The sequence below is a fragment of the Lemur catta genome, chromosome 7 (genome assembly GCF_020740605.2).
Source record: "Lemur catta isolate mLemCat1 chromosome 7, mLemCat1.pri, whole genome shotgun sequence".
NCBI classification, from domain to species: domain Eukaryota; kingdom Metazoa; phylum Chordata; class Mammalia; order Primates; family Lemuridae; genus Lemur; species Lemur catta.
This window is the reverse complement of record NC_059134.1, coordinates 72,764,208-72,791,424: the sequence shown is the minus strand read 5'-3', so window position 1 is coordinate 72,791,424 and position 27,217 is coordinate 72,764,208. Positions and strand designations below refer to the sequence as shown.

General features: G+C 53.2%; 1 protein-coding gene across 3 annotated transcripts in view; it reads left to right on the top strand.

Annotated features, from left to right (window-relative positions):
• The window catches only part of PTPN5 (protein tyrosine phosphatase non-receptor type 5), a 58,213-nt gene extending 33,058 nt beyond the window's left edge, over positions 1-25,155 (top strand). The window contains exons 3-14 of one of the 3 annotated variants that reach the window (XM_045556556.1): positions 10,502-10,695; positions 11,261-11,368; positions 11,575-11,658; positions 12,142-12,383; positions 13,601-13,790; positions 16,059-16,143; positions 20,102-20,181; positions 20,365-20,502; positions 20,991-21,101; positions 23,642-23,802; positions 23,891-24,004; positions 24,429-25,155. In XM_045556556.1, the coding sequence (XP_045412512.1) occupies positions 10,502-10,695; positions 11,261-11,368; positions 11,575-11,658; positions 12,142-12,383; positions 13,601-13,790; positions 16,059-16,143; positions 20,102-20,181; positions 20,365-20,502; positions 20,991-21,101; positions 23,642-23,802; positions 23,891-24,004; positions 24,429-24,522 (1,601 nt within the window). In that variant the 3' untranslated portion in view covers positions 24,523-25,155. The remainder of the gene's footprint in view (positions 1-10,501; positions 10,696-11,260; positions 11,369-11,574; positions 11,659-12,141; positions 12,384-13,600; positions 13,791-16,058; positions 16,144-20,101; positions 20,182-20,364; positions 20,503-20,990; positions 21,102-23,641; positions 23,803-23,890; positions 24,005-24,428) is intronic. The other 2 variants (XM_045556557.1, XM_045556555.1) reach the window with 2 other exon arrangements.
• The last annotated feature ends 2,062 nt before the right edge of the window (positions 25,156-27,217 follow it).

Below are 27,217 nucleotides of genomic sequence, written 5' to 3'. Positions count from 1 at the left end.
GACTTGGTATTTCTTTGTGATTTTATGGGAGGGAGGGGCTCTCCATATTTTCTAAAATCATTAAGAAAAAATGGTTACTCTGAAAACTAACTAATCCTTACCAAGGAAAAGTGGCAACCAGTGGGGAGGGGCCCTCTGAGGTGAGTCACCTCCCTCTGGTTGGGTGGCTCAGCCTGGCAGGTGGAAACCTGGGCTGACCCAACCCTGGGGATCTTCCTGGGCTGGTTAATCCTTCCAGGGACATCTGTGGAGAGGCATGGAATTCCTCTCCCTGTAGAAAGCCAGCAAAATGACTCAGAGGTCATGTGGGTGACCCAACTTAGAAAAGAGGAGATTCAGGGATCTGCTTGACAGCTGGCTATGCTACGGCTAAACTTGTGAGCCTTTTCCCCTTCAGGGAGTATTGATTCCCAGGCAGCCAGGGTCTCTCTCTGCAGCTCTGCCAGTTCCAGGATGCAGACAGGACCAGGGGTGCTCAGTTTGTGTTCATTCTTTCCCCATTGAACTTGGCCCAACTTCCAACTCAGTGGTTTTGTTTCAAGTGTACTTGGGGGAGGAAAAGGTGATTATCAAGGGTTTTTAGAGCATTGTCAACCATACTTCCCGGTGTGTGGTCCTGTTATCTGCAGTGGGCCACACAGGTTTCTCTTCGATTTTATTCCCTTAGCTATCGCCTTTTATCTCCCACTGCTATGCCCCTCTCTCTATAGTTAATGCGTTTAATCTGTATTTTTTGTTTCTATGTTCCCTTGCAGAATAGATGGCGATGTTTTGTGTCCTATATTCTTAATTGTGCACATTGTATTGTGTTAGATCCCATTCTTTTGTTTTTTTTTTCTTTTTCTTCTTTTTTTTTTTTTTTTTCTAACACTCTGTTGCCCTGGCTAGAGTACAGTGGCGTCTTCATAGCTCACTGCAACCTCAAGCTCCTGGGCTCAAGCAATCCTCCTGCCTCAGCCTCCCAAAGTGCTAGAGTTATAAGCATGAGCCACCACGCCTGGCCAGATCTCATTCTTTTCACTCGGCACTGTGTGTCTAAGCTCCTAAGGGCTGCACAGTATCCCCAGTGTGTCCCTGGACACTGGCCCACCATCTCCCCCAGCGAGGGGCTTGCAGATGCTCCACTCCCCAACACCCACCACAGAAAGCACAGGGGGAAACATTGGTTTACATGCCCCCTTAGGGACTGCGTAAGAGTTTCTTTGACATTTATGCCCTGGAACAGAGCTACCAGTTCCCAGACTCTTCTACTTCCTGGACCAGTTCCAGCAGAGGATCTGGAAGAAGCCAGAGCAGACAGAAGGAAGGCGCTGTGGGTGGAGCCTGGGGAGATAAGCAGAGACCAGAGCATGCCGGTCCTTCTTATTCACCAGGGCAGGGACTTTGGTCTTTAACCTAATAACAAAAGGAAGCCATTGAATTGAATGAAAGCAGGTGGTTCAGTTGGGTTTTTTTTTTTTAAGGAGCAGTGGGTCTTTAGAGCCGGAAGACCCCTCGAAGACCTGTAATCCCACTCTTTGAATTTACAGAAGGCCTGGAAGGTCCGTGGAGGCAGGGAGATGCCCAGAGTCTCATATCTGGATAGAGATGGAGCACTCAGGCCTCTTGACGCCTTGCGAACACGTTGTGAGCCTCCCAGGTTGCTGAGAGCCGTCCGATGGTGGCAGCCTCTGCAGGCTTGGTATTTCTCTGCCCCGCTGTCCTTGGGAGAGCCTTGGGTTGAGGAGCTCGCCTGGCCTTTCCTAGACCTCTGAGGGCATTTAACAGGGCCCACCAAAGAACCCCAAGCTAGGACCCAGCCTTCCTCTGCCAGGGCCCTCAAGCATTAGGCCTTCAGATACCCACAGGCAGGCCCCATTAAACATCCTATGCTAGCTTAATGAGCGAGCTGAACTAGAGGGTTAAAGACAGGCATGCCAGTCTTGATTCTGTCTCTTACTCTCTGGACCTCAGTTTCCTCATCTGTGAAATGGGAGAATAGAACAAGATGCTTTCTCAAGTCTGTCCCTCCTTCCCCATGCTCGTGTGCTTAGGTCTCAGGCACTGGGGACCTCTGGTACCCCATTGCTCCAGAGCCTCTGCTCTCAGTTGTTTTAGTTCTCAGCATGGGCAGCTGGGAAGGGGGGGCACCCTCAGAGTTTCACTGACCCTTTTCACCCTCATACTTCTCAGCCTCCCCCCCAGAGAGGCACAAAGAACTGAGCCTTTGTTTGCAGCAACAAAGCTGTTTGCAATTTCAGATAGAACCATTTTATTATATCCCATCCAAAGAGTACTTGAGTTGTGTTTTGTTTTGAAAGCTTGTTAGCATTCCGGGCTTAATTAACTGGCAGAGACAAAGCTGCCTTCCTGCCCCCACTCCCGTCCATGCCCACTCCATCCACCAACCCCAGTTGCCAGCCAGCAGCCTCAGGGCCCCTGCCCACGTCCGGGTGGGGCACCCATTGTCCTCCTGGGGGGCTCACCTGGCAGATGAAAGGGAATACTTACTGCTGTTTCTCCTTCACCTCCCCTTCTCCCCTCCCCCTCATCTCTGGGTGCTCACCTCCATTTACTGAGCACTCACCATGTGCCAGGCACCAGGCCGAGCATTTCGCATCTTTTGCCTCATGGTGTCCACAAAGTCCTAGGAGGCAAGTTTTAGTATTTCTATTTTCCAGAAGTTCAGAGAGATTGAGTCGCTTACCCAAGATCAGGTGGTAAATGGCAAAGTTAGGCCTCACAACTGTTTGACTCCAAAACCTTTTGCTGCAAGCCACTACAAGACGTGACCTCCCTGGAAACTAAGCCACTTGTGGGGACAGGGAGAGCCACAGTATAGACTTGTAGGGTCCAGTCTTAGAGACTTAGTTTGTGTTACTTGGAAATCTGCCTATCTTGTGCTTCCAGACACAGATCCCACTCTTGCCTTGCAGGGTAGCACAGCCCCTCTGATGTCTGCAGACAGTGGCCAGTTCCCCTGCCCCGGCTCCAGACCAAGCACTGGGCAGCCTTGGTTCCCAGACCTCTTCTCATTGTCTTGGTCCCCATCCTACTTTTCTGTGCCTCCCTCCCCAGAAGAGTCCCCCAACCAGAGTATGATGGACTATGCCAAGGGGAAAAGACCCTCTGCTCTGGGCAAGAAGATAGATGTTGGCGCCAAACTGCCTGGTTCTAAGTCCTGGCTTTTCTGTCTATGAGCCGTGATGGCCTTGGGCAAGTCCTGTAGCTCCCGTCTTCAAAGGACAGTCCTGTTACCTGTCTCGTACACTTGTTATAAGGGTTGAATGAGTCAGTATTTGTAAAGCAGTCACCGTACAGTCACTGAAGTCTCTCTCTCCCTCGCCACAAGGCAGCCTCCGGGTAGCCAGATTTCTCACATGGCTGCCAAAAGGTTCAAGTGTCCCTAGAGAACTAGTAAAGGCTAACCTGGACTTTTCTAACCTACCCTCACAGTCCTGTAACATCAATTCTGCCGCCTTCTCTTCTTCAGGGCAGTCAGCCAGGGAGAGGACAGAGACTCCACCTGTTGATGGGAGAAATGTTGAATAATTTACAGGCACATTTTATGACCACAGCAGGAATTAAGTTACAGAGACGTTAAACTTGCCTAAGACATGTAGCTGATAAATGCTGAGCACCCACCTTCTAGTCCAGAATCCTCTTATGCCAGAATCTTTTTCCATTTCCCACCCCGTCCCACCTGCCTGGGGAATGCAGAGATGCGGAAGCCGTGGGCCCTGCCCTCAACCCGCTGTCCATCCGAGACGGGCTCACTGCCAGCCCAAGCCCTTGTCATCTTGCTACCTCCTTCTGCAGAACTTTTGGTCTTGTTGCTCCCCGATAAGCAGGACTAACGGGGTGGAAGGGCTGTGGGGAGCCAGTACAAATTCCCAGAACCCCAAATCCACCATCCATTTGCCTTTGGGAGGAGCTAGAAATTTTTTTCACCAGGGCTATTCTCACTGCTGGGAGTCCCGCTGGTCAGTGTTGGGGTTGAAACAAAACATCTCAAAGGTAGGAGAGGATCTTAGTGAAGGGCCAGGCATTGTGCAGGTGCTCGGTAAATGTTTGCCGTGGTCTTGGGGACTCTACTCTCAGGCACCACATACCGTCTGACTCCTAGTTTGCCTGCTACACTCCCTCAAAGGGTAGCAGAAAATGAGGGGCCACCCCTGCAGCCTTTCCCAGTGAGGCCAGAGACCACAGCAGTGCCCAGTGAGGCCAGGCTCTCCCTCTCAGAACCCAGGGCAGTGCTGAGGGTATGATATTGTGATGGCAGAAATGGCTGATTGGGACTATTCCTTCTAGACTCTTCTACCCCTCAGCCCTTCTCAGTTCCTCTAGCAATACTTCCTTTGATTTGGGGCCTACCCAAGCAAAACTTCAAAAACCTGCTCCACCCCATCCCCCTCATGGGTTCCTAGATGTTTCTTTGGGATAAGAGAAAGATTATAGACCCTTGAGACCCATTGACTGGATTCAAATCCCAGTTCTGCCTCTTCCTGGCTCTGTGACCCCAGGCTCCACACATAAGATCTAGACAGTCATGTCAACCCACAGCATGGTTATGAGTGTTGAGTAGCATTAGGCTGATGATGTACCTGGCTCCCAGCTGACAGAGAGGGAACATAGGAGGGCAAACCCTCCCTGTCGATTAACCCCTCCACAGAGGAGAGCTGGTAGAAAATTGCCCAAGGTGACCCCTGTGCACCTCCCACACTCCCCTCTGTCCCCACAGTGAGATAGGAGCAGAGATCCCATAGACAAGGACTCAGTGTCTACTGGGGGTATTTTGGACATGGTAACAGGCTGTGGAGCCCAGTACCATCTCCCACATGGATGAGGGTGGGGATGTTGGAAACTTCTCCAAGGAGATGTGGTGTGGGAAGCAGAATGCCTGGTCCCGGGCTTAGGGAGTTAGTGTCTTCTAGTATGTTGGCCAGTAGTGTGGGCTCTGGAGGCAGACTGCCTGGGATCTAGTCTTAGCTTCTACGCATTTATTAATGGACCTTGGCCAAGTGACTTAACTCCCCTGTGCCTCGGTTTCCTCATCTATAAGATGGCAGTAAGAGCAGCACTTACCTTCTAGGATTGTTGTGAGGATTAAATGTGTTAATGTGCGTAAAGTGCTTGGAGCAGGACCCCACACGTGGTAAGCACTCGAATATGTTAGCAAATGGTGACTGCGGTAGAAGCCGACATCCAGGCTCTGCCGCTGACTGGCTGTTGGCCTTGGGAGAGCTGCTTTTCCTCTCTCGGCCTGTTTCTCCGACTGAGGAATTAGCAGGCCGGACCAGGTATCCCTCAGGGCCTGTCAGGCCCTGACAGTCAGTGGTTCTGGAAGCCCGGGCAGGTCTGAGTGTAACGTTCTGTTGGGCAGGGCCCCCTGTGGCTGTGTGGGCGCGGCTGGGAGGTCACTGCTGGCCGCATTGGGACGGGAAGAAGAGCTAACTGGGACAGAGCCTCCCTCCCCACGTAAACAGGAGCAGGCTGAGCCAGCTGCCACTCCAGTGCCGGTGGGCTGCCAGCCTGGGAGCTCGAAGGATGAGTCACTGACGGAGCAGCCGCAGCTCTGGAACTCAGGCAGCGCCAGCCCCGGGGCACAGGGTAGCTGCAGAGTTTAATGGCGGGATGTGGGAGCTAGGTGACAGGAGAGGGATCATAGCGTTCCACACGCCGCAGGTGAAGTCTGAAGGCCATTTGCCTGCATGCCTTTCCCAGCACACCTAGCGCTTTGCCCTGGGCTCCTTCCAGCACTGCTTTTCTTCACTTCCTACGTATAGCCTGGGAGGATCCATTAGCCGAGGATCAGGCACAAGAGCTGCATCTCCACCCCCATGCAGCTTGTTAGGGTTCAAGGTTCCCCCAGACCCAAGGCCTGCTGCCCTCACAAGCTCTCACCATCCTCCCTGCCTTGCTGCAGTGACCCTTTGCTGAGAAGCAGTTTGGCAAAATGGACACACCTCTTAGTGTTCGGAAGCCCTGTGTTCAAATCTCAGGTCTGCACTTACTTGGGCAAGGCACTTAACCTCCCTAAGCCTTGATTTCTTCTGGAAAATTTCTTCACCCTGTGCAGGAGGCAAGCCCATAAGGAGCCTGATGTTAAATCACTTGTCAGCAAGCTGCCTCTGAGTCAGGGTTTCATGCGTGGCAAAGCAGCTACCTCGCTGTGAACTATTGAAAAGCCAGCCCTTGACACAAGCAGCCGCCTCTCACCAACAAAACAGGGGTGATGATGATAATGTCTACCTCATAGGGCTGCCAAAAGAAGCGAATGAAACTGCGTGCGTAGAAGCATTTCGGGAACTGCACAGAGCCAGCCTGGTGAGGTGACATTGTCATTCCCAGAACAAGATAGTGAGTGAAAGAGAGGGCAGGGCAGAGAGAAGAGCTGACACGATCTCTAGGAGCAGAACAGAGGCCAAAAGGACAAATGGGCCCAGGACCACAGTGGTCTGTGCAGGTGGGGACTGTTTTGTTCACTGCTGTATCCCCCAGAGCCTAGCCCGGTGCTTGGCAAAGTAGGTACGCAGTAAATACTTCCTGAATTGCATGAAGTTGAATCGTTGTGTTCCCAGTGCTTGGCATATAATTAGCACTCAATAGATGTGTGCTGGACTCGATGCACAAATGCACAGAGACTAAAATCAGAGAGGTGGGTTCCTAACCCAGTTCTCCATCTCTGCAACTTCTACCACTTTCTATCACAAATGCCCACTGCCCACCCCTGAGATCAGGGGCTCTTAACCTGAGGTCCATGGATCTCCCTCAAAATAATATGTGGCATATAGTGTGTGTTTGAAAATGTATCTTGCTGGATTAAAAGATGTCAGATTTCTACCCAGAAAAACTTTTAAATAAACCCTGCTCTGAAAGATATACATATACCAGATGCCCAGTAAACCTGTCATTTGGATGTATCTGGCCCCCAGGGCTGCAGGCATCCAGTGGTTCTTAAAAAAATAAAAATAAAAAGGCTCCCCCTTTGTCTCTGGGATATGCATACAGGGCCCTACCAGCCTGCAGTTTTTCTTCCACCCCCATAATGTACAAGGCAGCTAACCTGCTGTCTTTCATGTGCAAAAGTGATGATCACACAGAATCCAAGGGACCTGCCTTCTGAGTGGCTGTTCTGCTGCTGGGTGGGTCTCAGAGAGCTGCACATTCTCTGCCAATCTCTGATATCCCAGCTATGTATTTAATGTGACAGGTGGGAGTCAGGGCCTGAAACTTGGGAATACCACGTTTCATGATATCTGAACTCAAAATTTTGATCTTTTTTAAAAAATAGTTTTTCTCACTACAAATGTGTGCGTATATGTATGCACACACGTATCACAGATATATCTATTGAAGGAAATTTAGGATATGTGAGTGAAATCACCTCCAATCTCACCACCAAATAACTGTGGCTTATATTCTTCCCACTTGCCAAGTACAGCATTTATTAAGCACTTACTGTATGCCAGGCATTTGCTGTGCTCCAGGCTCTACAGCACTATCATGTTAACCTCTAACCTTACCTCAGGTGTTTTTCATCTTTTTATAGACACATTTGTCCTTTCTTAATTTTTAAGGCCAGGGAAATCATACTGTTTTGTAACCTTGCCTTTCTCACTCCATACCATTGAAATTTCCTTCCGTGTTATTAAATATTCATCAACAGAGTCATTTATAACGGCTGCGTGATGTTTTATTGCAGACAAGTTCCATGCTTCTCAGACTAGGGTGCATGTACCCCTGAGGGCAAAGCCACAGGATAAATGTCACCCATCTTCCTGAAACATAAATTGATTCGAAACTTTAGGAGGGGGGAAAAAACATTATTTTAATATCAAAATGAGTACAGGTATGTCGTAGTGTAGAACACAGAACACCCAAATATTGTAAAACAAAGCAGCAAAGTCTAAGATCATGTGAGCTTTCCGTTATTCCCCAAAGGCCGTTATTCCCTCTCCTCTGAGGTTGGCAGAAACGTCTAAGCAGCACTGAATTCTCGTTCAAGCCCCTCTTTTTACTGAGATCCAGGGAGGAGAAGAGATTGCCCCAGGTCCCCAGTGTGTGCGGTGCAGAGCCAAGGCATAGAGGCCAGGTGACCACCAAGCCTATACCCTTCCCACCCTTTCATACTTGGCATCACTTGTCAACCGTGTGTGAGTGGAGACCTTGCCCCTTGAGAAGTCAACCCTCTGCTTATCAATAGTAGCAACTCTTGACTTCCAAATGATCCGTCTTGTAGCAGCAGCTTTTCCTTTTACACCTTGCTCCCGGGATCCAAGCTGACTGCTCAGATGGTCAGAAACAGTAACCTGCATGGGCAGAGGAGATGCCCTTCCCCTGCCTCTTAGACTCCACTAGCACTCCGATTTAGTGCTTGCTGCATTTTGTTGTAAACATGTATTTACTGGTCTGTTTTACCCATGAGACTGGGAGCCTTTTGAAGGCAAGAATTATGTGTCATCATAATTATAATCTTCCATTTATTGGTTACCTACTAAATGCCTGGCACCATGCCAGGTGTCTCATCTATAGTATCTAAGATCTTTATAACAGCTTTTCAAAGCGTGCATTATTATCCCATTTATCAGGTAAGAAAACCGAGTACAAGATTATCATCTGCCCATCATCATTCACTCATTTAGTAAATATTTATTGTAGACTTGCATGCCGGGACTTGTCCTAGATCCTGTAGACAATTGTGATGAGCAAAACTGATCCCACGCCTGCCCTCATGGAACTTCTAAGCAAGAAGAGGAGGTGATAGTCAGAAATTATTTTGTAAACCATAGCGAGTGTAATGTAGCCTGGTGCCCATGTGACTGCCTAAGGTTGAACCCACCTCCGCCACTTAGCAGCTAGGTGACTCTGGGCAGCTCTCTTAATCCCCCTGCACCTCATCTTCCTCTTCTGTAAAATGGAGGTAACAGTAGTACCAACTTCATAGGGGTACCGTGAGGAGTAAATAAATTAACATGGAGAGCACTCAGAACAGGGCCCTGCACGTTCCAGGTGTGTTGTTGCTGGTGGGATGAAGGACAGGTGTAGGGTGCTTGTATGTGGGCGGGACCCACTCCAAGAGACTTCTGATTGAGATCTGAATAGGAGTGACCTTGGCAAAGTATGTGGGAGGCAGGGAAGGGGAGCAGGGAGTTGGAGGGGTGTTCCAGGCAGAGAGAATAGCATGTGCACAGCACAGGGGGCAGGCTTACCCGAGGAACTGCAAGGAGTGTGGCTGGAAGGCAGCAGGTGGGGAGCCATACAGGCTCAGCAGCTGGGACAGAGGAGCCTGTGATACAAATGCAGCATCTCCAGGACCTGGGCACTGCGCCACACTGTAGGTCTAGAAGGTGGGAGATGCTCAGTAAATGTCGAACGAGCGGGCAAGCACATGGACAGACAGCTATGTTGGCCTCACGTGGTTCTGTTGTCACCCACCCAGAAAAGAAATCCATTGTCCCGAATACACCGTGATGTGCAGACAGCCCCATCCCAGCTGTCTAGCTGTACACACCCATTTTCTTGGCCCCTCTCTTCCTGGCAATAAAGTAAAGGTGTGAGTTTGGGCAGGGACCTCCAATATCTGGGACTCACTGAGGTGGCTGCAGCTGCAACCCCCATACTGTAACCAGGGGCTCAGATCTAAGCCAGTCGTGTTCAGACTGTTTAGTAATGGAACTCTGCATTGAAATAACCTTAGCACAGCTCCAGGATGTGGACGAGTACAGGCAGAGCTTCCTCCCTTGAGGAGCACTTGATAACAGCCCCTGGTGCATCTGAGAAAACACAAGGGTTCTGAAAGCACAGTTAGAAAACTAAGGCTAGAGCCCAACCCCCATTTTCCAGGTGGGGAAACTGAGACCCAGAGAGGGAGCGACTATCCCCAGGTCACATCAACTAGGGGCAGAGCTAGAACTGGATCCCAGGCATCTAATATCAATTCTGCTTCACGAGGATGTTCCTCCACATTGCGCTGACTGTCCCCTATCACCTCTCAGTGTGGGGGTCTCGGGATGGGTGGGCGAGACAAGTGGCTGTGACCTTGTCAAGAGCCCAGCCTCCAGCCCCACTCAGGGCACAGATCCCGAGAGGCAAAAATCCGGAGGGCAGGCGTGGGTGAGTTTGTTCAGGGTCACGTCCTGGTTATGCCATGTCTTTTTTTTTTTTTTTTCCTTTTTTAATTGGGTTTGAGGTGGTTGTTTTTTATTTCCTTAAGAAATGGAAAAGAATGAAGCTGCGTAAATACAACGATATTAACTCCCTGAAAAACCTCCTGCCATTTTAACTCTGTTACTGGAGAAATAAAAGAGAAATAATTTGTCCACCCACACTTAGCTCTTTCTGACGAAGGTAGGTGAATATTGCTTTGCTAATCGAGGGTGACTGCTGGAAGTGGAGCCAGGCTGACTGATCCCGGATTGAGAGGGAGCCACAGCAACCCCGAAAGGAGCGGCCACCGCGGGTCGCAGAGGCCTGTGCGCCGAGGGGCCGGAGTCACCGGCCGCATGCCCGCCTTCTGCAGGTCTCCCCCAGCCGGTAGTGATGGAGGCGCGGGACGAGGCCGAAGGGCTCCCAGACTCGCACAGAGAGATGCCACCGCCCCCTCCTCCCTCGCTGCCCTCAGAGCCAGCTCAGAAGCCACCACCTCGAGGCTCCGGGAGCCACTCCCTCACTGTCAGGAGCAGCCTGTGCCTGTTTGCAGCCTCCCAGCTCCTGGTAAGGATGTCACAGGCCTCGCGAGGACCCGGGGAGAGGGCGGGCGGAGGGCCAGCCTTCCACTTCCTCCCCAACATGGCCGCCTGGGAGGCAGAGGGCTGAGGGGCCTCCTTGGTGTCCCTCGGGGACTCCAGGCTGGTGCGAGGGGAGGCTGGAATTCCGAGCTAAGGCCTCAGTAGCTAAGCCCTCACACCCTGCCCTCCCGAACCCCAGAATCAGGGACACAGAGCCCTCCCCTGCCCCCCAGTCCTGCGGGGTTCTCTCTGAGGACTCACGTCTGTGGAGGCCTTTCTGGGAGACTTCCCTTTTCACGTGCGCACCTGACGGGTCCCCTCTGGGAAGGGCTTTCTCTTGGCCTCCTTCAGTCAGCTTTTCTCCAGGGAGAGTCCTGGGGCCTCCTCTGGGCACCGGGTACCTGGGCCCTTCCCCCAGCTGCCCAGTGTGGACCTTAGAGGTTCAGGGCCCTCCTTGGGGAGCCCAGTCGAGGCTGAAGCTGAGCTGTGCAGGGGGAATATGGGGGCGAGACTGGGCTCTGCACCCAGTCCGCTCCCCCTGGCTGCCCCAGCTTGCCTGCGGGGTGCTCTGGTTCAGCGGCTATGGCCACATCTGGTCGCAGAATGCCACAGACCTCATCGCCTCCTTGCTGACGCTTCTGAAACAGCTGGGACCCGCGGTGAGTACACTTGAGGGAGCCCCAGGGTGGAAGGGATCTGGCGGGGGCCTCCAGTCCCACCTTCCCTGAGCCCCTGAAGTGCTTCTGCCTGCTCCTCACCCCCCGACCTAGGATGCAGTTTTCAGAGCCTAAGTTTTGTCACCGCTGAAATAGATGAGAACACTGCCCCGGCCACCACGCTTACGTGTTTATCTGCTGTCCCCCAGGCCTGGCTGGGCGCTGGGACCTGGGGAGTCCCCAGTCTGCTGCTGGTCTCTCTGTCTGTGGGCCTGGTCCTCGGCACCACCCTGGTAAGGCACCTCCTGACCCAGCCTCGGTACTCACCTCCTCTGACCCTGCGCCCCGATCCCCACCGCTCCCACCCCACCCACAGGCTAGGCATCCCAGCCAGGACGAGGGTGGGTCTCTGTCTCCTCCCACCAGTGTGCCCAGTCTGGAGTGAGAGGCTCCTTCGCTCTGAAAATTGGTTTGCAGGAATCTGGGCTGGGGACAGGGACTGAAGCAGGGAGAAGACTGGTGTAGGAACCCCCAGGACCCCCCAAGAAGGGCTGAATCCACAAGAAATAGAGGGTTGGGGGGAGAGGGGCAGGGAGGGAGAATGGGGGGTGGAGGCTGTCATGTAGGTGAGGGGTAGTGCCATGTCTGCAGCCCCAGGAGAGCAGGGAGACTCTAGACACATTGAGGGGCTGGGGACTCAATCCCACGGGCACCCCAGGAACCCAGGAGGCAGCTGGCATGGTCCCAGGCCCGTGATGCTGTACACCTCCAACCAGGTGTGGCACCTCCTGAGGACCACCCCCGAGCCAGCCGCGCCGCTGCCCCCTGAGGACAGGCGCCAGTCAGTGACCCGCCAGCCCTCCTTCACCTACTCGGAGTGGATGGAGGAGAAGGTCGAGGATGACTTCTTGGACCTGGATCCAGTGCCTGAGACGCCTGTGTTTGACTGCGTGATGGACATCAAGCCTGAGGCTGACCCCGCCTCGCTGACCGTCAAGTCCATGGGTCTGCAGGAGAGGTGGGAGGGGTGGAGGAGGGGCGGGCTTTATGGGCCCTCAAGCACACAGCTCTCGATCAGATGGGTGGATGTCTGACTCTGATTCCTAGGGCCTAGGACAAAGCTGGCCTCCTGGCTTAGCCAGCGCAGACACATGTTCTTGAGGTCATTCGTGTAGGTCAGAGTGCCCCAAGATGAGTGCTGAGAAATACTGTTAACTGCACGTGCACACACATGTATGTACACATTCACACACACTCTCCTGTGCTCAAGTAAGTTTGAGTCGGTCTCTTTACTGCAGGACTTGTCATGGCCTTTAACATGCTTGTGTTCATTGTAAATCAGCAGGGGAGCAGTATGTGGCATTTCTCAAAATCACTTGACTATAGAATCCCCCATATGGAGTGCTCATAGTGTTCCACAGAGCACACTTTGGGTGTAGACACCCTCCTTTCAGTGCCTCGGTGGGTAAGCCAGATCACACCGGGTTTGAGTTCCCTACACAATATCATGGAAAGAACGCGGTATGAGGAGTCAGAAAACCAAGCTTTTTGTTTCAGCTCTGTCACCCCCTTATTGTGAGGAGCCTAGGCAATTCTTACCCTCTCATGGAGACTCAGTTTCCCTTTCTATATAACGAGGGCCTTCCCGGTCTGTGGTTGTAGACGCTGAGCATGGTGGAGTCTGTGTAGTGTGGACATCCTTGCTGCTCCTGGGACTCCTTCGTTCCCTGACAGCTGAGGGTCCTGGCCTGTCCTGCATGAGATGTCCTTGACTCATTGGCAGCCTCGTCCCAGGACTGCTGGGCCCAGGACTGTGACACAGAGGGTCTGGAGCATCCTCTGGGCTCGAGCCCTGCTTCTCTGCTCTAGGCGGGTGTCCTCTCTGTGAGACCCATCCACCTGAGGACCCCAGGGAGGAACTGCCTCCAGCAGTGACAGAGGAGAGGCCAGAGGAGGGCCATGTTGGGATGTTGGGGTTGTTGTGGATGGAACTTTTGGAACTAGGGCCCCAAACCCCCAACCCAACTGCTGCACGGTGGGAGGAAGGAGACAGAGTCAGGTCTACTCCTCGAGGCTGAGATTCATGCACCTTTGACAGGGATCTTGTCACACTCCCACTCCTCTTCCTCGAGCCCACCCTGTTCCCACCTGCTCTTTCCCTCCCTTCCCTCAAGGCCCCCAGCTGGTGCCCCTCCCGGCACCTGAAACTTACTCCCCCTTTCCGGGTCCTTCCAGGAGGGGCTCCAACGTCTCCCTGACCCTGGACATGTGCACTCCGGGCTGCAACGAGGAGGGCTTTGGCTATCTCATGTCTCCACGTGAGGAGTCAGCCCGCGAATACCTGCTCAGCGCCTCCCGCGTCCTCCAAGCCGAGGAGCTTCACGAAAAGGCCCTGGACCCTTTCCTGCTTCAGGCAGAATTCTTTGTGAGTCCCCCTGAGCCGGCCACCTCCCTCTGGATGGGCCTTTGTGCTCACATCAGCCACCGACCTAGCCAGGCAGTGGAGCATGGTGCCCAAAGCTCAGCACCTGCAGTAGACTAACATCACTTCATCATCAGCTCTCCCACCATCTTGGGGAAGCTCCTTCCTCTCTGAGCCTCGGTTTCCTCATCTGGAAAATGGGGATGAAAATAATAGGGTTGTTGCAAGGATTAAAGAGGTTGATAACATATGCAAAGCACCTAGCAGGGTGATTGCTGTACGGTGGCATTTGTAAGTCTTTATGACCTGGTACTGTGCTCTGAAAGCCATAGAAAGCCTTCTCATCTGACTCTCCTGTTTTCTCATCCTCCTCCTGCCAAGCTTTGTTCATCCCCCTTTGAAATCTCTCCAGTCACCTCCCCTCCTTCCCACCCCTGGAGCTCTAGCTTGGGTCCTGATCACCTCCCGCCTGCCTCTGCCACAACCTCCTGCTGCCTCCTGTTGGGTTTTTAGGGGCCCAATAAATGACAGCCCTGTTTACCTGCCTGAGGGCTCAACCAATGAAGAGCTAAGACATAGGAGAGCACAGTATCCCTTCTATTGCCAATGAAGTTTGAAATGAGCTTAGCAACAGTGAGCTTCCTAATACCAAGCCCCAGAATTAAATGAACTTTCCACCCACCATAGGTGGTGCTGGTACATCTCCGGCCTTGCCCTACAGGGGCATCCCTGTAATTCCTTCTTGGCAAGAGGGCCCCCCAGAGGAGGAGGAAGGAAGGGGCTGAGGCCCCAGAGCCCATTTCCTCAATCAAACTTACCTATCAGGCAGTTGCCCACTTCTGTGGGCAGGAATGGGGACGAGGCCGTGAGTACTGGGAGAAAGTTCCTCCTGGTAGAAGCCATAGGGCTGGGGAAGAGTGTGCCTCCCTCACATCTCCTTTCTCCTGGCCTCTCGCCCCTGCCCCCCCTGCTCCCTACCTGGACCAAATGGCTCTCCCCTCTGGGAAGACCCCCCTGCCCCACGTTCCCAGAACCCGGCACCGTCTGCATAGGCAGCCAGCCCACCTCACCTGAGTTAGTCCAGCCCCGGCCTCCTTTGTCAGCCATCCACCCCAACCCCCACCCCTGCAAACTAGGTGAGCCCCACCTGTGCCTGTCTCCTCCTCCACCCTGGATGCCTCTAGAAAGCCTTCCTCAGCCACCCCAGCCTCATCTCCTGCTGCGTTCCCACCGCCATCATCTCCCCTTGAAGAAAGAACTTTCATCCTCTCTGTCATTTGCTGTTCGTGGGATCATTGTTGATTTTGCCAGAGAGGAAGGAACGTGGCCTGAGCACCCACTCCAGGGGCAGTTTTGCACGTGTTTGTTTTTTCTTTTGATTCTCACAACAACCCTGGGAGGTATTACAAACCTCAACACACAAAGCCCACACTTAGTGTGCCCCAAAACAACAAAAGTATGAAACTAGGTGCAGTCAGGTGCTAAACTGTGCGGACAGATTGGAAGGGAGCGCAGAGGCGAGGGGCATCAGGGAGTCGCCCCAGAGGACATCGGGAGGACATGGAGTCAGGGGTGAGCCTTAAAGGGTAGGAACAATCTGCAGAAATGGAGGAGAGGACCGGTGGTCCCAGCAAGTGGAACGCCATCAGCTCAGACCTGGAGGCAGGACAGAGAACGGCAGATTAGCAACAGAGAAGAGACAGGCATAGATGGAAGTAAAGAGGCCAGATCCCAGAAGAGGTCACATGCCAGGAGAGAAGTGCCCACTAGGAGCTCTTGACACGGAGAGTGATTGGGGGGTGCAGATACACCTGTGGGCTCAGAAGGAGGCTTCAATTTCCTGCTGGAGAATCAGGGAAGGCTTCTCAGAGGAGGTGGTGGAACCCGAGGAGATGAGGATGGGGTGATGTTACCACAGAGCAAGCAGCACGAACCAGGCTCCCAAGATAGGGATGCCCAGGGCAGGAATGCTGCACAGAGAATATGGAGGAAGGCAGAAGTTGGCCAGGTCACTTTTTGTCTTGTTCTTCATTCATCAACCATTTACTGAGTGTCTACTACATGCCAGATTGGCCTTCAATAAACCATAGTCATAATAACATTTATTATGTACTCAGCATGTGCCAGGCACTGTTCTAAATGCTTTATGTGCACTAACTCGTTTAATAGTAAATGTTTGTTGAATGAATTCATGCACTCAAGCCAGCCCCTGGATTCAAATGTCTGTGAGGTGCCCATAGGTGCTCACACCCCCATGTCCTCCTCCTGCAGGAAATCCCCATGAACTTTGTGGATCCAAAAGAGTACGACATCCCTGGGCTGGTGCGGAAGAACCGGTACAAAACCATACTTCCCAGTAAGTACTCGCTGTCCCAGGGACGTGGGGGCCGGCTCACCTTCACCTGGGTGCCCGTCACCCTCAAGAAGACCTCAGCGCTGGGCCTCCAGGGGTGACAGGACAGTCACCACTGGAGGAGAAGGGATGGAGAGCGGGGAGGTGACCAGTGAAGAGCTGGGGGGTTCCCAGCCTGGTGAGAGCAGAGGCTGGTGCCTTTCTTCCCACAGCACCCCCTGCACCTGTGCTCTGCCTGGCCAAGTGTGCTGGGCTCCACAGAAACCCAGACAGAAGGGGTGGTGACAACAGCGGCTCCTAGCCAGTGTGTGGTGACGGAAAGGTGTTTCACATCCTCCATCTCTTCAGAGTGGGCAGATACTAAGGAGAGGAAATTGAAGCCCAGAGAGGTTAAGTGGCTCATCCATAGTCACACAGCTAGGAAGTACAGAGCTGTATTTCAAACTGGGGCCTCTGTGACCCCAGGATCAGGCTCTCTGTCTACATTTGTAAGTCCTCTAGCAGGTAGATCCACCCCACGGGGGAATGAGCTGCCTCTGTGAGGTAGTGAGCTTCCCATCACTCAATGTGTTCAAGTAAGGCTACACGAGCAATCCTCCCAGAAGGTCTCAGAAGGATTTTCTTTCTTTGGAGGAGGTTAGACCAGGTGACCTGATGTTCCTCTTTCAGCTCTGGGGTGTCATTTTCAGGTGACTTTTATCAAGCCTTTGTCTGCCTGCCACCCCTGCCAAGTTCTGGCCCCAGGCCCCAGGGCTAGCTTGGGGGTGACTTGTTGAAAGTGGATCCCCGCAAACCTACTCCACTCAGTTTGTGGAGTAGCAAGGCTTTAAAAAAGCAGTTTTGCCATCAGCATCTCCAACAACATGTAAGATGTCATGACTTATTTTTAACTTTTAAAATAGCGACTTGTAGTTGCTATGGTTGCAGAGTGTCTAGGTAGTTCTGGTTAAACAAAGCGCCATTTAAGGCCAGGATGCATTATTCAGGGCTGCTCACCTCTTCCCTCATCTGGCCCTCCCGCTCCCAGCCCTACCTGGAGCTTGGAGCTCGGGGCTAGAGAACCCAGAACTCAGGGCTTTGCTGGCTGCTCAGAGCGGCCACTGGGGGAAGGTGGGAGTAGGCTGTGATTCTTCGCTGTCCCCACCATATTGCTGAGAGGCTCAAGCCACCTCCAGCCGTGCTCAGAGCCTTCAGGCCCCAAAGGCCAACAGAATCTTGTCTGTGTTTAGCAGGAATTGACCCTGCACCCTCTGTGAGTCTGGGTTGGGGGGCAGAGGGCAGGTTGGGCTTGGAAGTGGCTGCCTCTCAAATCCGGGACACCCTGAGGTTTGTTCTCTCTTTCGCTGGGCACACATTTCCTCAGCTCCTGCCTCCAGGCCTGAGAATTTAGACATGAATAAGACACAGACTCTGTGCACAAGGAGCTCCCAGTCTCTTGGGAGAGACAGGCCCATGCACAGTTATAGTCAGAATGACCAGTAGCCCAGCAGGCAGCACTGGGGACAAGATGCAGAGGAGCAGTATCTGTCCCTTTCCCCACTGTATCCCAAGCACTAAAACAGTGCCTGGCACACAGTAGACGTCCTGCACCTGTTTGAATGAATGCACAAATATCTCCCAGAGCTAGCTCCTCTTCTCCATCCTCACAGCCAAATGACTTTTTAGGGGTAGGGCTTTCATCTTCCCCAATTCCAGGGGGCACCATTTACATAGACTACATTGATGTAAATGCCCCTGGCATCGTGCCAGGCCTGGCAGCCCTGTGATCCTTGACACTTCTTACTTGGATCATTGCAGTAATCTCCTACCTGGTCTCCCGACTTCCATATCCTCCCCTGTCCATCTTCTACCTCTGCCACCAAAATGATGCAAAACAGCACTCCTAATCTTGTCCTTCTCTTCCTTAAACACTGTCATTGTCACCCTTGTAATCCTCAGGTTTAGGTCCAGCTCTCTAACCATGGCTTATAAGACCCTTTGTCACTGGGTTCCTTTCCTCACCTCTCACCAGTCGCCCCCTTGTCCTGTGCACTGGACTCTCAACAGCACATATTCCGTGCAGACATGGAGAAAGGAGATGGCCCAGGCAGAGCTTCCTGCTTCTCTCTGCTGCCGGTCACCCAGAAGCACCCCCGCCCACTTATCCTCACTCCTCTCCATCCCTGCCACCCCCATGCCCCTCTTTATAAGAACCGCCCCACCCCCCAAGTCACCTGCCAAAACCTCAGGCAGCGGGGCTGGGGCAAGAAAGGGTCTAGAGAGGAGAGACTTGGGCACATCACCTTTCCTGTTCCTCCTACCGAGTTTGGGGTCCTTCTTTCTATCCATTAACTTATGGGAAAACTTGTAATAATAGCAATAATAACAGCAATTGCCTGCAATATAGTATTTACCATGTGCTAGTCTAACTGAATGACTAAAGGCTCTACTTATTAACTCCTTTTACCTTTACAAAATAAGTGAGATCATTGTGGAAGGAGTATCTCCAGCTTACAGGTGAGACACAGGGAGATTAAATAAATTGCCCACGTTGGACACTGCTAGTTAAATCATAGAGCCAGGATTTAAACCCAGGATCTCTGGTGTAGACTCTTAATGACTCCCCTCTACTGCCTTTGAGAGCCCCATGATGTGCACGCTGGAAGTGCCTTTAGTTCAGCCCTCCCTACTACAGGAGAGAAACTGAGTCCTAGCGAAAGGATAAGACAGTGGGCTGGTGACAAAGCTAGACCAGAACCCAGGACTCTGGTCCCCCAGCCAGCTTCCTGCCTACCCCCATCCCTCCCCATCTCAGTCTCAGTCTCAGCAGGCTGACGGAAAAGTCAATACAAGGAGGCTATAGCTGGAACAAAACAAAATTTATTCCGGGAAGAGCAGGGTATACGGGAATCTGTAACTGTGGGATTTGATGTGTAAATAGATTGGAAAAAAAAAATCTTTGTGCACATGTGTTCACACAGCTAAGACCCTACAGCCTCATTCCAGATGTGGGAGACTTCTCCCTTTTTATCTCAGTAGTCTCCCTCAGCTAGCGTTCTACCCCAAATCTTTTTTTTTTTTTTTTTTTTTTTTTTTTTTTTTAGAGATAGGGTCTCACTCTGTCACCCAGGCTGGAGTGTAGTGGTGTGATCACAGACAGCTCACTGCAGCCTCAAATTCTTGGGCTCAAGCAGTCCTCCTGCCTCAGCCTCCTGGGTGGCTGGGACTACAGGTACACATCACCACACCTGGCTAATTTATTATTATTATTATTATTATTATTATTATTATTTGTAGAGACAGGGTCTTCCTATGATGCCCAGGCTGGTCTCAAACTCCTTGCCTCAAGCACTCCTCCTGCCTTGGCCTCCCAAAGTGCTGGGATTATAAACATGAGCCACCACACCCAGCCAGACTCCCAAATCTTAACAGCTCTTTATATTTTTGAAAGCATTTTACAGTTTATATAGCACTTTCACATCTGTTTTCTCATTTGCCTTCCTAATAGCCCAAGAAAGTAGGCATCTTTGCCCTCCTTTTATAGGTAGGAAAACTGAGGCTTTGAAAGGCCATGAATTTTACAAGCTTACGTAGAAGCCAATGACAGTGTGTGCTCAAACTCTAGCAGCCTACGGCTGTCCAGGATCTGCACCCTAGGTGATTCCTCTCTTGACTTAGCTTTCTCCTCTCAGAACATAAGACACAGTAAGTACAGGGCAGCCAAAGGGGCACGGGCAAAGCATAGGCATGGAGCCTACAGATGTAGAGACCCAGGGCATGGTTCTGTCTCTACTCTCCTCTTCATCCTGGGTCCTCCCTCCCCGAATGGACCACGGATGGGTCAGTGTTTTGCTGCTGAGCAAGGGAAGGAAGAACTGCTAAGGTCTCAGAAGAAATGTGGGTGCCCAGGAGTGGGCCACAGAAGGTGGGCCCTGCGCAAGAGGGCCCAGCTTCCAGCCTCACCTGTCTCCCCCTACCCCAGACCCTCACAGCAGAGTGTGTCTGATCTCACCAGACCCTGACGACCCTCTGAGTTCCTACATCAACGCCAACTACATCCGGGTACGTATCCCCACCCCGATGGCCTCTTGCCGAAGGGGAGGCCTGAGTTGAGGGGACCCATCCTCCAGCCTTGTCCCCAAGCCAATCTGGCTCCTGCCAGCCCCTGGGAGGAGCCTGAGTGTGGGGACTGGGCCCGAGGAGCGCTGCCTCTGACCCTGACAGCCTGGACTTGGCTGGCCACAGGGCTACGGTGGGGAGGAGAAGGTGTACATCGCCACCCAGGGACCCATCGTCAGCACGGTGGCCGACTTCTGGCGCATGGTGTGGCAGGAGCACACGCCCATCATCGTCATGATCACCAACATCGAGGAGATGAATGAGGTAGGGACCAGCTTTGTGCCCTACACTGAGCACCTCGTTTGCATATTAATCCTTCATGATGATCTTGTGAGGTTGGCAGCATTCACGGCCAAGATGAGGAGATGGGAGGCTCCATGAGGTTAAGTCATTTGCTCAGGGCCACACAGACAGAGGCAGAGCCTGGGGCTGGGCTCTCCACCTCCAGTGCCCACGACACTCTGCGGCCTCCCAGCCTGCCAGGACTGATGAGGGCTGCTTCCGTACCCATCGTGGCCCATTTATTTGAATCCCTATAAAAGTTCTTCAGAGTGAGCATTACCTCCATTTATTTTCCAGACGAGAAAACTGAGGCTCAGAAAAGGGAAATAGCTTATAGGTTATGAAGCTGAGGTTTGAACCCAACACTCTGTAGCAGCAAATCTGTTGCTCTCGTATATCTCTCCACTGCCTCTGGAGGGGCGTTGGGAAGGGAATGGGGTTGCATCGCAGCCTGATCTGGGCCCCTGCAGAAATGCACCGAGTACTGGCCAGAGGAGCAGGTGGTGTACGACGGTGTTGAGATCACCGTGCAGAAAGTCATTCACACTGAGGATTACCGGCTGCGACTCATCTCTCTCAAGGTGAGGCCTGGGGCCGGGCTGGGAGGATGGAGTATAGGGGCTTAACTGGGGACTCCACAGAGAACAGGGCCCTGCAGTCCACTGTAGCTGAAATACAGGCCTGTGTAACTCCCAGCTTTTACTGATAAGCAGGGATAAGGGAGGGGTGATCGGACTTGGGGGCCAGAGGCAGGACCAGACCCATTACATTTCCCAAACCTCAGCTGCGTTTAATAACATTGTCATTCATAATGCCTTCTACCTCTGCTTCAAGTGTACCCAAGGCCAGGACTGTCTGGGTGAGGGGACTCCAGCAGCCTCCAGCACTGTCGTTAAAACTAAGGGTTCCTTATAACTTGGAGGTCTGCCTAGCAACATCGTTTCCCCTGGAATGCTGGGTTTCTGGCCTGTAGTGACCCATCTGTCCACCAGAGAGCAGGCACTCCCTGCAGCTTTGGGGTTGCACAGGGAGGCAGTGGTTACAGAAAATGGCAAGAAAAAGGAAGACCTACAAAATATGAGCAATACAAAACAGCTCAGTAGAGTGGGGGAAGGTATCCTCCCACCCTGAAGTTGTGCTTCTTTCAGGATCAGCTAAGAGAGGAGACTGTTCCTTTGGAATCGGGATGAGTGGGTTCTGTTTTTGAGAAATGATAAGACCCATATTTGGGGAAGGTGGAGCCCACAGTAATAACCTGGAAGGCTTGCAAGAGGGGGGCCAGGCACCAGGAAGCTGACGCCCTGTCCAGAAACAGCCAGAGAAGTCCATTGATGCTGACAGCCACAGGGTGCAGCCACAGAAAATGAGCTCAAGGCCTGAGACTTGTCCCTCTGAGCTGCTCTCTCCCTAGACAGTGTGCTTGGTGGGGCACAGGGGACACCTCAGCCACAGAGGGCACTGCCTACCTGAGCAGCTTAGAAACACAGGTCTTGCTGGAGGGAAGGAAGGGCCAGGGAGCAAGGCTGTGGTCTGTGTTGCAGCCGAGTAACCCAAGGACCCAAGGAACTGGCTTCCTAAGTAGAAATCCCCCAGAAACAGAGGCTGAGATGAGGCGTGGGCTGCTCATCTTCTCAATGCCGTGGGGATGGTTGGGAAAGAACCAGGACATCTTGGGGTTTGAGGATATTTACTTTTGTCTATAAACCATCACAAGCACCGGCCTGGGCTTGGTTCTGGGTTGGGGACTGGGGATACAGAGCTGTCCAAAGTCTGGACTCTCCTCAAGAGGTGCCCATGAGATGGTAAATACCAAGCTAGAGATAGGGAAGCATACAGAAGGACACTCTGCCAGCCGGCGTGTTCAGGGAGGGCTTCCTGGAAGTGGTGCTGCTGATTGGGGTCTTAAAGGATGAGGAAGGGTTGACCAGGAGCAAAGAAGTGAGGAGACCATTCCCAAAAGAGAAAAAAGTAAAAGTAAGGGCATGGAAGATGGAATAGTTGTGTACACATGCTCCTGACACTTTATATACAAACCTTTTGGAGTATGGGAACATCGAGTAACAAGTGTGCAGGGGCAGGAGTTGTGCCTGAAAGGACAGACCCTGTACTGGGTGTCGTCTTTGCCGGGCTAAGGACTAAGGAGAGTGAGTTTAATTTGGAGAGGAATGAGAGCCATCGAACAGTATTGTAGTATGTTCAGGTGCTGTAACAAAATACCATAGACCGGGTGGCTTATGAACAACAGATTTAATTCTCACTGTTCTGGAGACTGGAAGTCCAAGATCAAGGCATTGGCACAATCAGGTTCTGGCGAGGGCACACTTCCTGGTTCCTGTCCTCTCGTGGCAGAAGGGGTGAGGCAGCACTCCGGGGCCTCTTTCATAAGAGCCCTCATCCCATTCATGAGGGCTCCACTCTCATGACCTAATCACCTCCCAAAGGCGCCATCTTCAGATACCATCATGTCGGGGATTTGGTTTCCACATGTGAATTTAGAAGGGACACAAACATTCGGTCCATAGCGAAGGGTTTTGAGCAGGAGAGCAGCATGTCCAGATTTGTGGTGTGGACAGATCATGTTGACTCTGGATCTGGGGCAGTCAGGGATGAGGGAGAGATCCCACACACTGGAGTGATGATAAAGGTCAAAGTGGAGGTGTTAGTGGGGTTGGGGGGATGAAGAGGCAGTAAAACTGGCAGCACTTAATGTGGACAGAGGTGGGATCGGACAGGCAAAGCATAGCAAGGTGAGAGGAAGACTCCTGGGGCTCTGGGTTATGTCACTAAGGGGCAACTGCCCATTTGTTAAGATAAGGAACTCTGGAGACAGTAATTAATTGGGGAAGGGGCTTTTGCCGTCTCTCGGATAATCCTGGAATTGTTGGGGCAGAAGCAGAGAGAAGACCAATGCTGGTGTCACCAACCAGCCCCCACTACCAGGCTGACTTTGGGTCTCTGTCGGGTGCCACTGGGTAGAATGGCCTAGATGGGAGGGGTAAGGGGTCCCACTCTCTCTGTCCTTCCTGTGTCCGTCCTCCTCCCATCCCATCCCATCTCTGGGCTGGTTTGTGGGCTGACAGAGTTCACAGGTATCTGGGGTGGGCCTCTGTCTCCTCGACAGAGTGGGACTGAAGAGCGAGGCCTGAAGCATTACTGGTTCACATCCTGGCCTGACCAGAAGACCCCAGACCGGGCCCCCCCACTCCTGCACCTGGTGCGGGAGGTGGAGGAGGCAGCCCAGCAGGAGGGGCCCCACTGTGCCCCCATCGTCGTCCACTGCAGGTGGGTCCTCCCAGCCAGCCACTGAAGCAGGGTGGCCCCCCACCCACTGAGCCACTGTCCTCACCCCACCCATCCCCTCGGCCCTCAGTGCAGGGATTGGGAGGACCGGCTGCTTCATTGCCACCAGCATCTGCTGCCAGCAGCTGCGGCATGAGGGCGTGGTGGACATCCTGAAGACCACGTGCCAGCTCCGTCAGGACAGGTCAGCCCATGGGCAGGGGTGGGGGCACATGGGGGGCTAGGGCTCTGGGGACAGCAGGGAGAGACCGATGTGTGCATGGGGGTGAGGGGCAGATGGACACTGGGTATGGACTGTCAGGCAGGCAAGTAAGGAGGACTGCTGGGTGGAGGGGCAGTATCCAGACATTTGTGGGCTGGATGAAGAGGGAAGAGAAACAGATCTGGTGGACAGAAGGACAGGGGCTGCAAGTGGAGGAACATGTCGTCTGTGTCCCCGACAGGAAGAGGCAGAGGGCAATGGTTGGCAAGGGTTGGTCTCTCCAAGCTTCACAAGGACAAGGCCCCTAGCGTGCCTCAAAAATCATGGGCACCGCATGGGTTTTGGGCACCTCCTCAAAGCCCATCCCTCAATGAGCACATCCCTGTCGTGCCTCTCTGCCCAGCAGGGGTGGCATGATCCAGACATGCGAGCAGTACCAGTTTGTGCACCACGTCATGAGCCTCTACGAGAAGCAGCTGTCCCACCAGTCCCCAGAGTGACCAAGTGCCCCCTCTGAGGTCCTCTGGGCACTGCCCAGCCTAAGTTGGGCGCTCACCCTGGCCTCCCAGGGCCCTACCTCAGGTCCTGGGCCTGCTCCCTGCCCTCACCCCCTCCTGCTTCCTTCCCTCCTGTCTGCTCCCGCCTCCTGTATTAGCCTGGGCCTGGCCCCTGCCCTCCAGCATAGCTCTTCCTACTGTACATACTGGGGAGTGGGGGGAGGGGGAGGGACGTGCCAGGCCAGGCCTGGGGCCCCAGGGCCTGACCTATACCACACAGACCTGGGGCCTCAGTTTTTAATGACGGTTCCATCGCTACTTGATCCAAAACATTTCCGTGCCGCACTCCAGGCGTCTTGCTGCAGCGTGTTGTCTGTCCATCATCTCTGCTGTCTGTACCGGACACTGTGTCTCCTCGGCCCGGGAAAGGGGTAATGAGCTCCAGCTCCCGAGCAGCCAGGCAGAGGTGCCTGCCTCAGGCCCCCACCCCCACTTCTCCCGACAGGCAGAGTGCATTTGGCCCCCAGTTATTGGGACCAGGAACGGGTGGGTGCTGAGGACCTGGAGGTCAGGCATGGGGAGCTCCTGAGGGCTTGGCAGAGAAATCTCAGCTGGGGGAGTGGTCTCTGGGTTGGGGTGGGCATCACAGCCGGGGTGGCCTCTGGGTGTCAGATGCCCCCAGGAGGCAATGACCAGCCTGTGAGGCATTGGGCAGGAAGGGGACAGATGGGGGTGGGGAACCCAGAGGATCTGGGTCCTGGTTGGGGGAGGGGAGGGGAGCTCTGGGGAGGGGATGGGGACTCAGCCCCAGATCTGTGTGAGACGTTTCTCTGGGTCACTGTGGGAAAGCCTTCCCAGAAGTCTCGCTGCGTGTCGCTCCACGTGTGTTCCCATGTCCATGTGTGTGTTGAGAGCCCATCAGCAGGGCATGCATGACTCTTTGGCAACGTGTGTTATCTTGGAGCCACGTGTTTTTATTGCTGACTTTAAATATTTATTCCACGGCAGAGAGACATTTGGTGTCTTTTTATAATTCGCTCGTGGTCATTGAATAGAGCAATAAACGGAGCATTTTGAGCAAAACTAACCTCCTGGGTGTGTGTGATTTTCCTCTCCCCTGCACTCCTGCCTCTGGGTACCCCCCCAGGCAAGCGCACTGGAGCCTGGCCCTCATGCTCACTGGCGCCCCTTGTGGAGATTGGGAGTATGGAGCGAGTCCAAATTTGAAAAGCCAAAATAAGTCCATTCTGCAGGATTCTCACACACCCTCAACCCCAGCCTGGCCAAATGCTCGGGGCCATGGGGAGCATCAAGGACAGGTGGGGAAGGCTTCCAGGGAAGGCAAAGTATCTTCCAGGCCACCAGCTCCAACAGATGGGCCAGAAAGGCCAAGGCTGGGGAAAGGGAATGTTCAGGTCACACCCAGGGGCTCTCCCTTGTTACCCCGTGTCAGCTCCATAGGTCCCAACGGCAGCTGTAGCCCAGAAATTTCCCTTGTAAGGCCTGGGCTGAGAATAGCTCCTCCCAGGGGGCTGAGGGAATCTGCCCATGGGCTCAGATCCTAAGTCATCCTGGACACTCCTGCTGTATTCTTATCCCCTGTACCCCTGAGATGGAGCAAAAGTAGCTGTGATGCCACTGCTAGCAAGTGGGGGTCACCCTGGGCCGGGGAAGGGCTGCTGACCAACCAACTGCTCTTTACAAGATACCAGAACCTTGGGTTGGTTGGTCAATGGTCTAGGCATGCAAGGTATTCTACAGACAATGAGGAAAGAACAGCGGTTGGGTGAAGCAGCCCAGATGGGCATCCCAGAGAAAGGGGGCATGCTCTCCAGCCATGCTAAAACAGAGATCTACCCCCGGAAGATCTACCTTGCTACCCAGATTAGAGAGATTGGGCTGTGAGAGTGGGAAGGAGCTAACATTTCCCTGTCCTTCCCCAGGGTGGCCCTGTGAGGCCACTCAGGCTATGCATGAACCACACATAGAGTGCAACATGAATGGTGGCCCCTGGATTTGTGCAAAGTAGCAGATGCCATGACCCACCCCAACTCTCCCTCTCCCAGTCTCTAGAAAATATAGACTTGTTGCTTTGTTCCCTGAGCCCCATTGGACTATGTGTGCACATGTACTAAGCATGTGCGTGTGCACACGCAGACTCACACACACACACCCTGAGCTCCTCAGCTCAGAGGGGTCCCACCTAGCAGTAGTGAGAACCAAAAATTCTCAAGAGAATAGGAAAAGTACCCCTGGACTTCCACCCTCAGCCTCCCCAGCGTTTCCTCCGGCTCTGGATCCAGCCTTGCTTCCCTCTCCCACTTCCCATCCCCCGCCACACACACACACACACACACACACACACACACACACACACAGCAGTGTGCCATCTAGCTGAGACAGCTGCAGAGCCTGAGCAAGGGATTGCCCCCAGGGGGCCAGACATTTAAGGGCTGGACGACTCCCAGTGGCCCCACTTTTAGCGCAAAGGAAGGAGGAGACTGGCCACCCTACAGTCCAGGCACTAGCTGAGACTCCAGAGCCGTGGACACAGCATTCGAGTGTTGGGAGGACCGGTGAGTGTGGAAGGTAAGGCTTCTCTCTTCCCTCAGGACGGGGCAGAGCCTGCTGCCACCTTCTGAGTTCAGACTCAGACAGGGTAGAGGGCACGAGCTGGGATGGAAGTGGTCTCAGAACC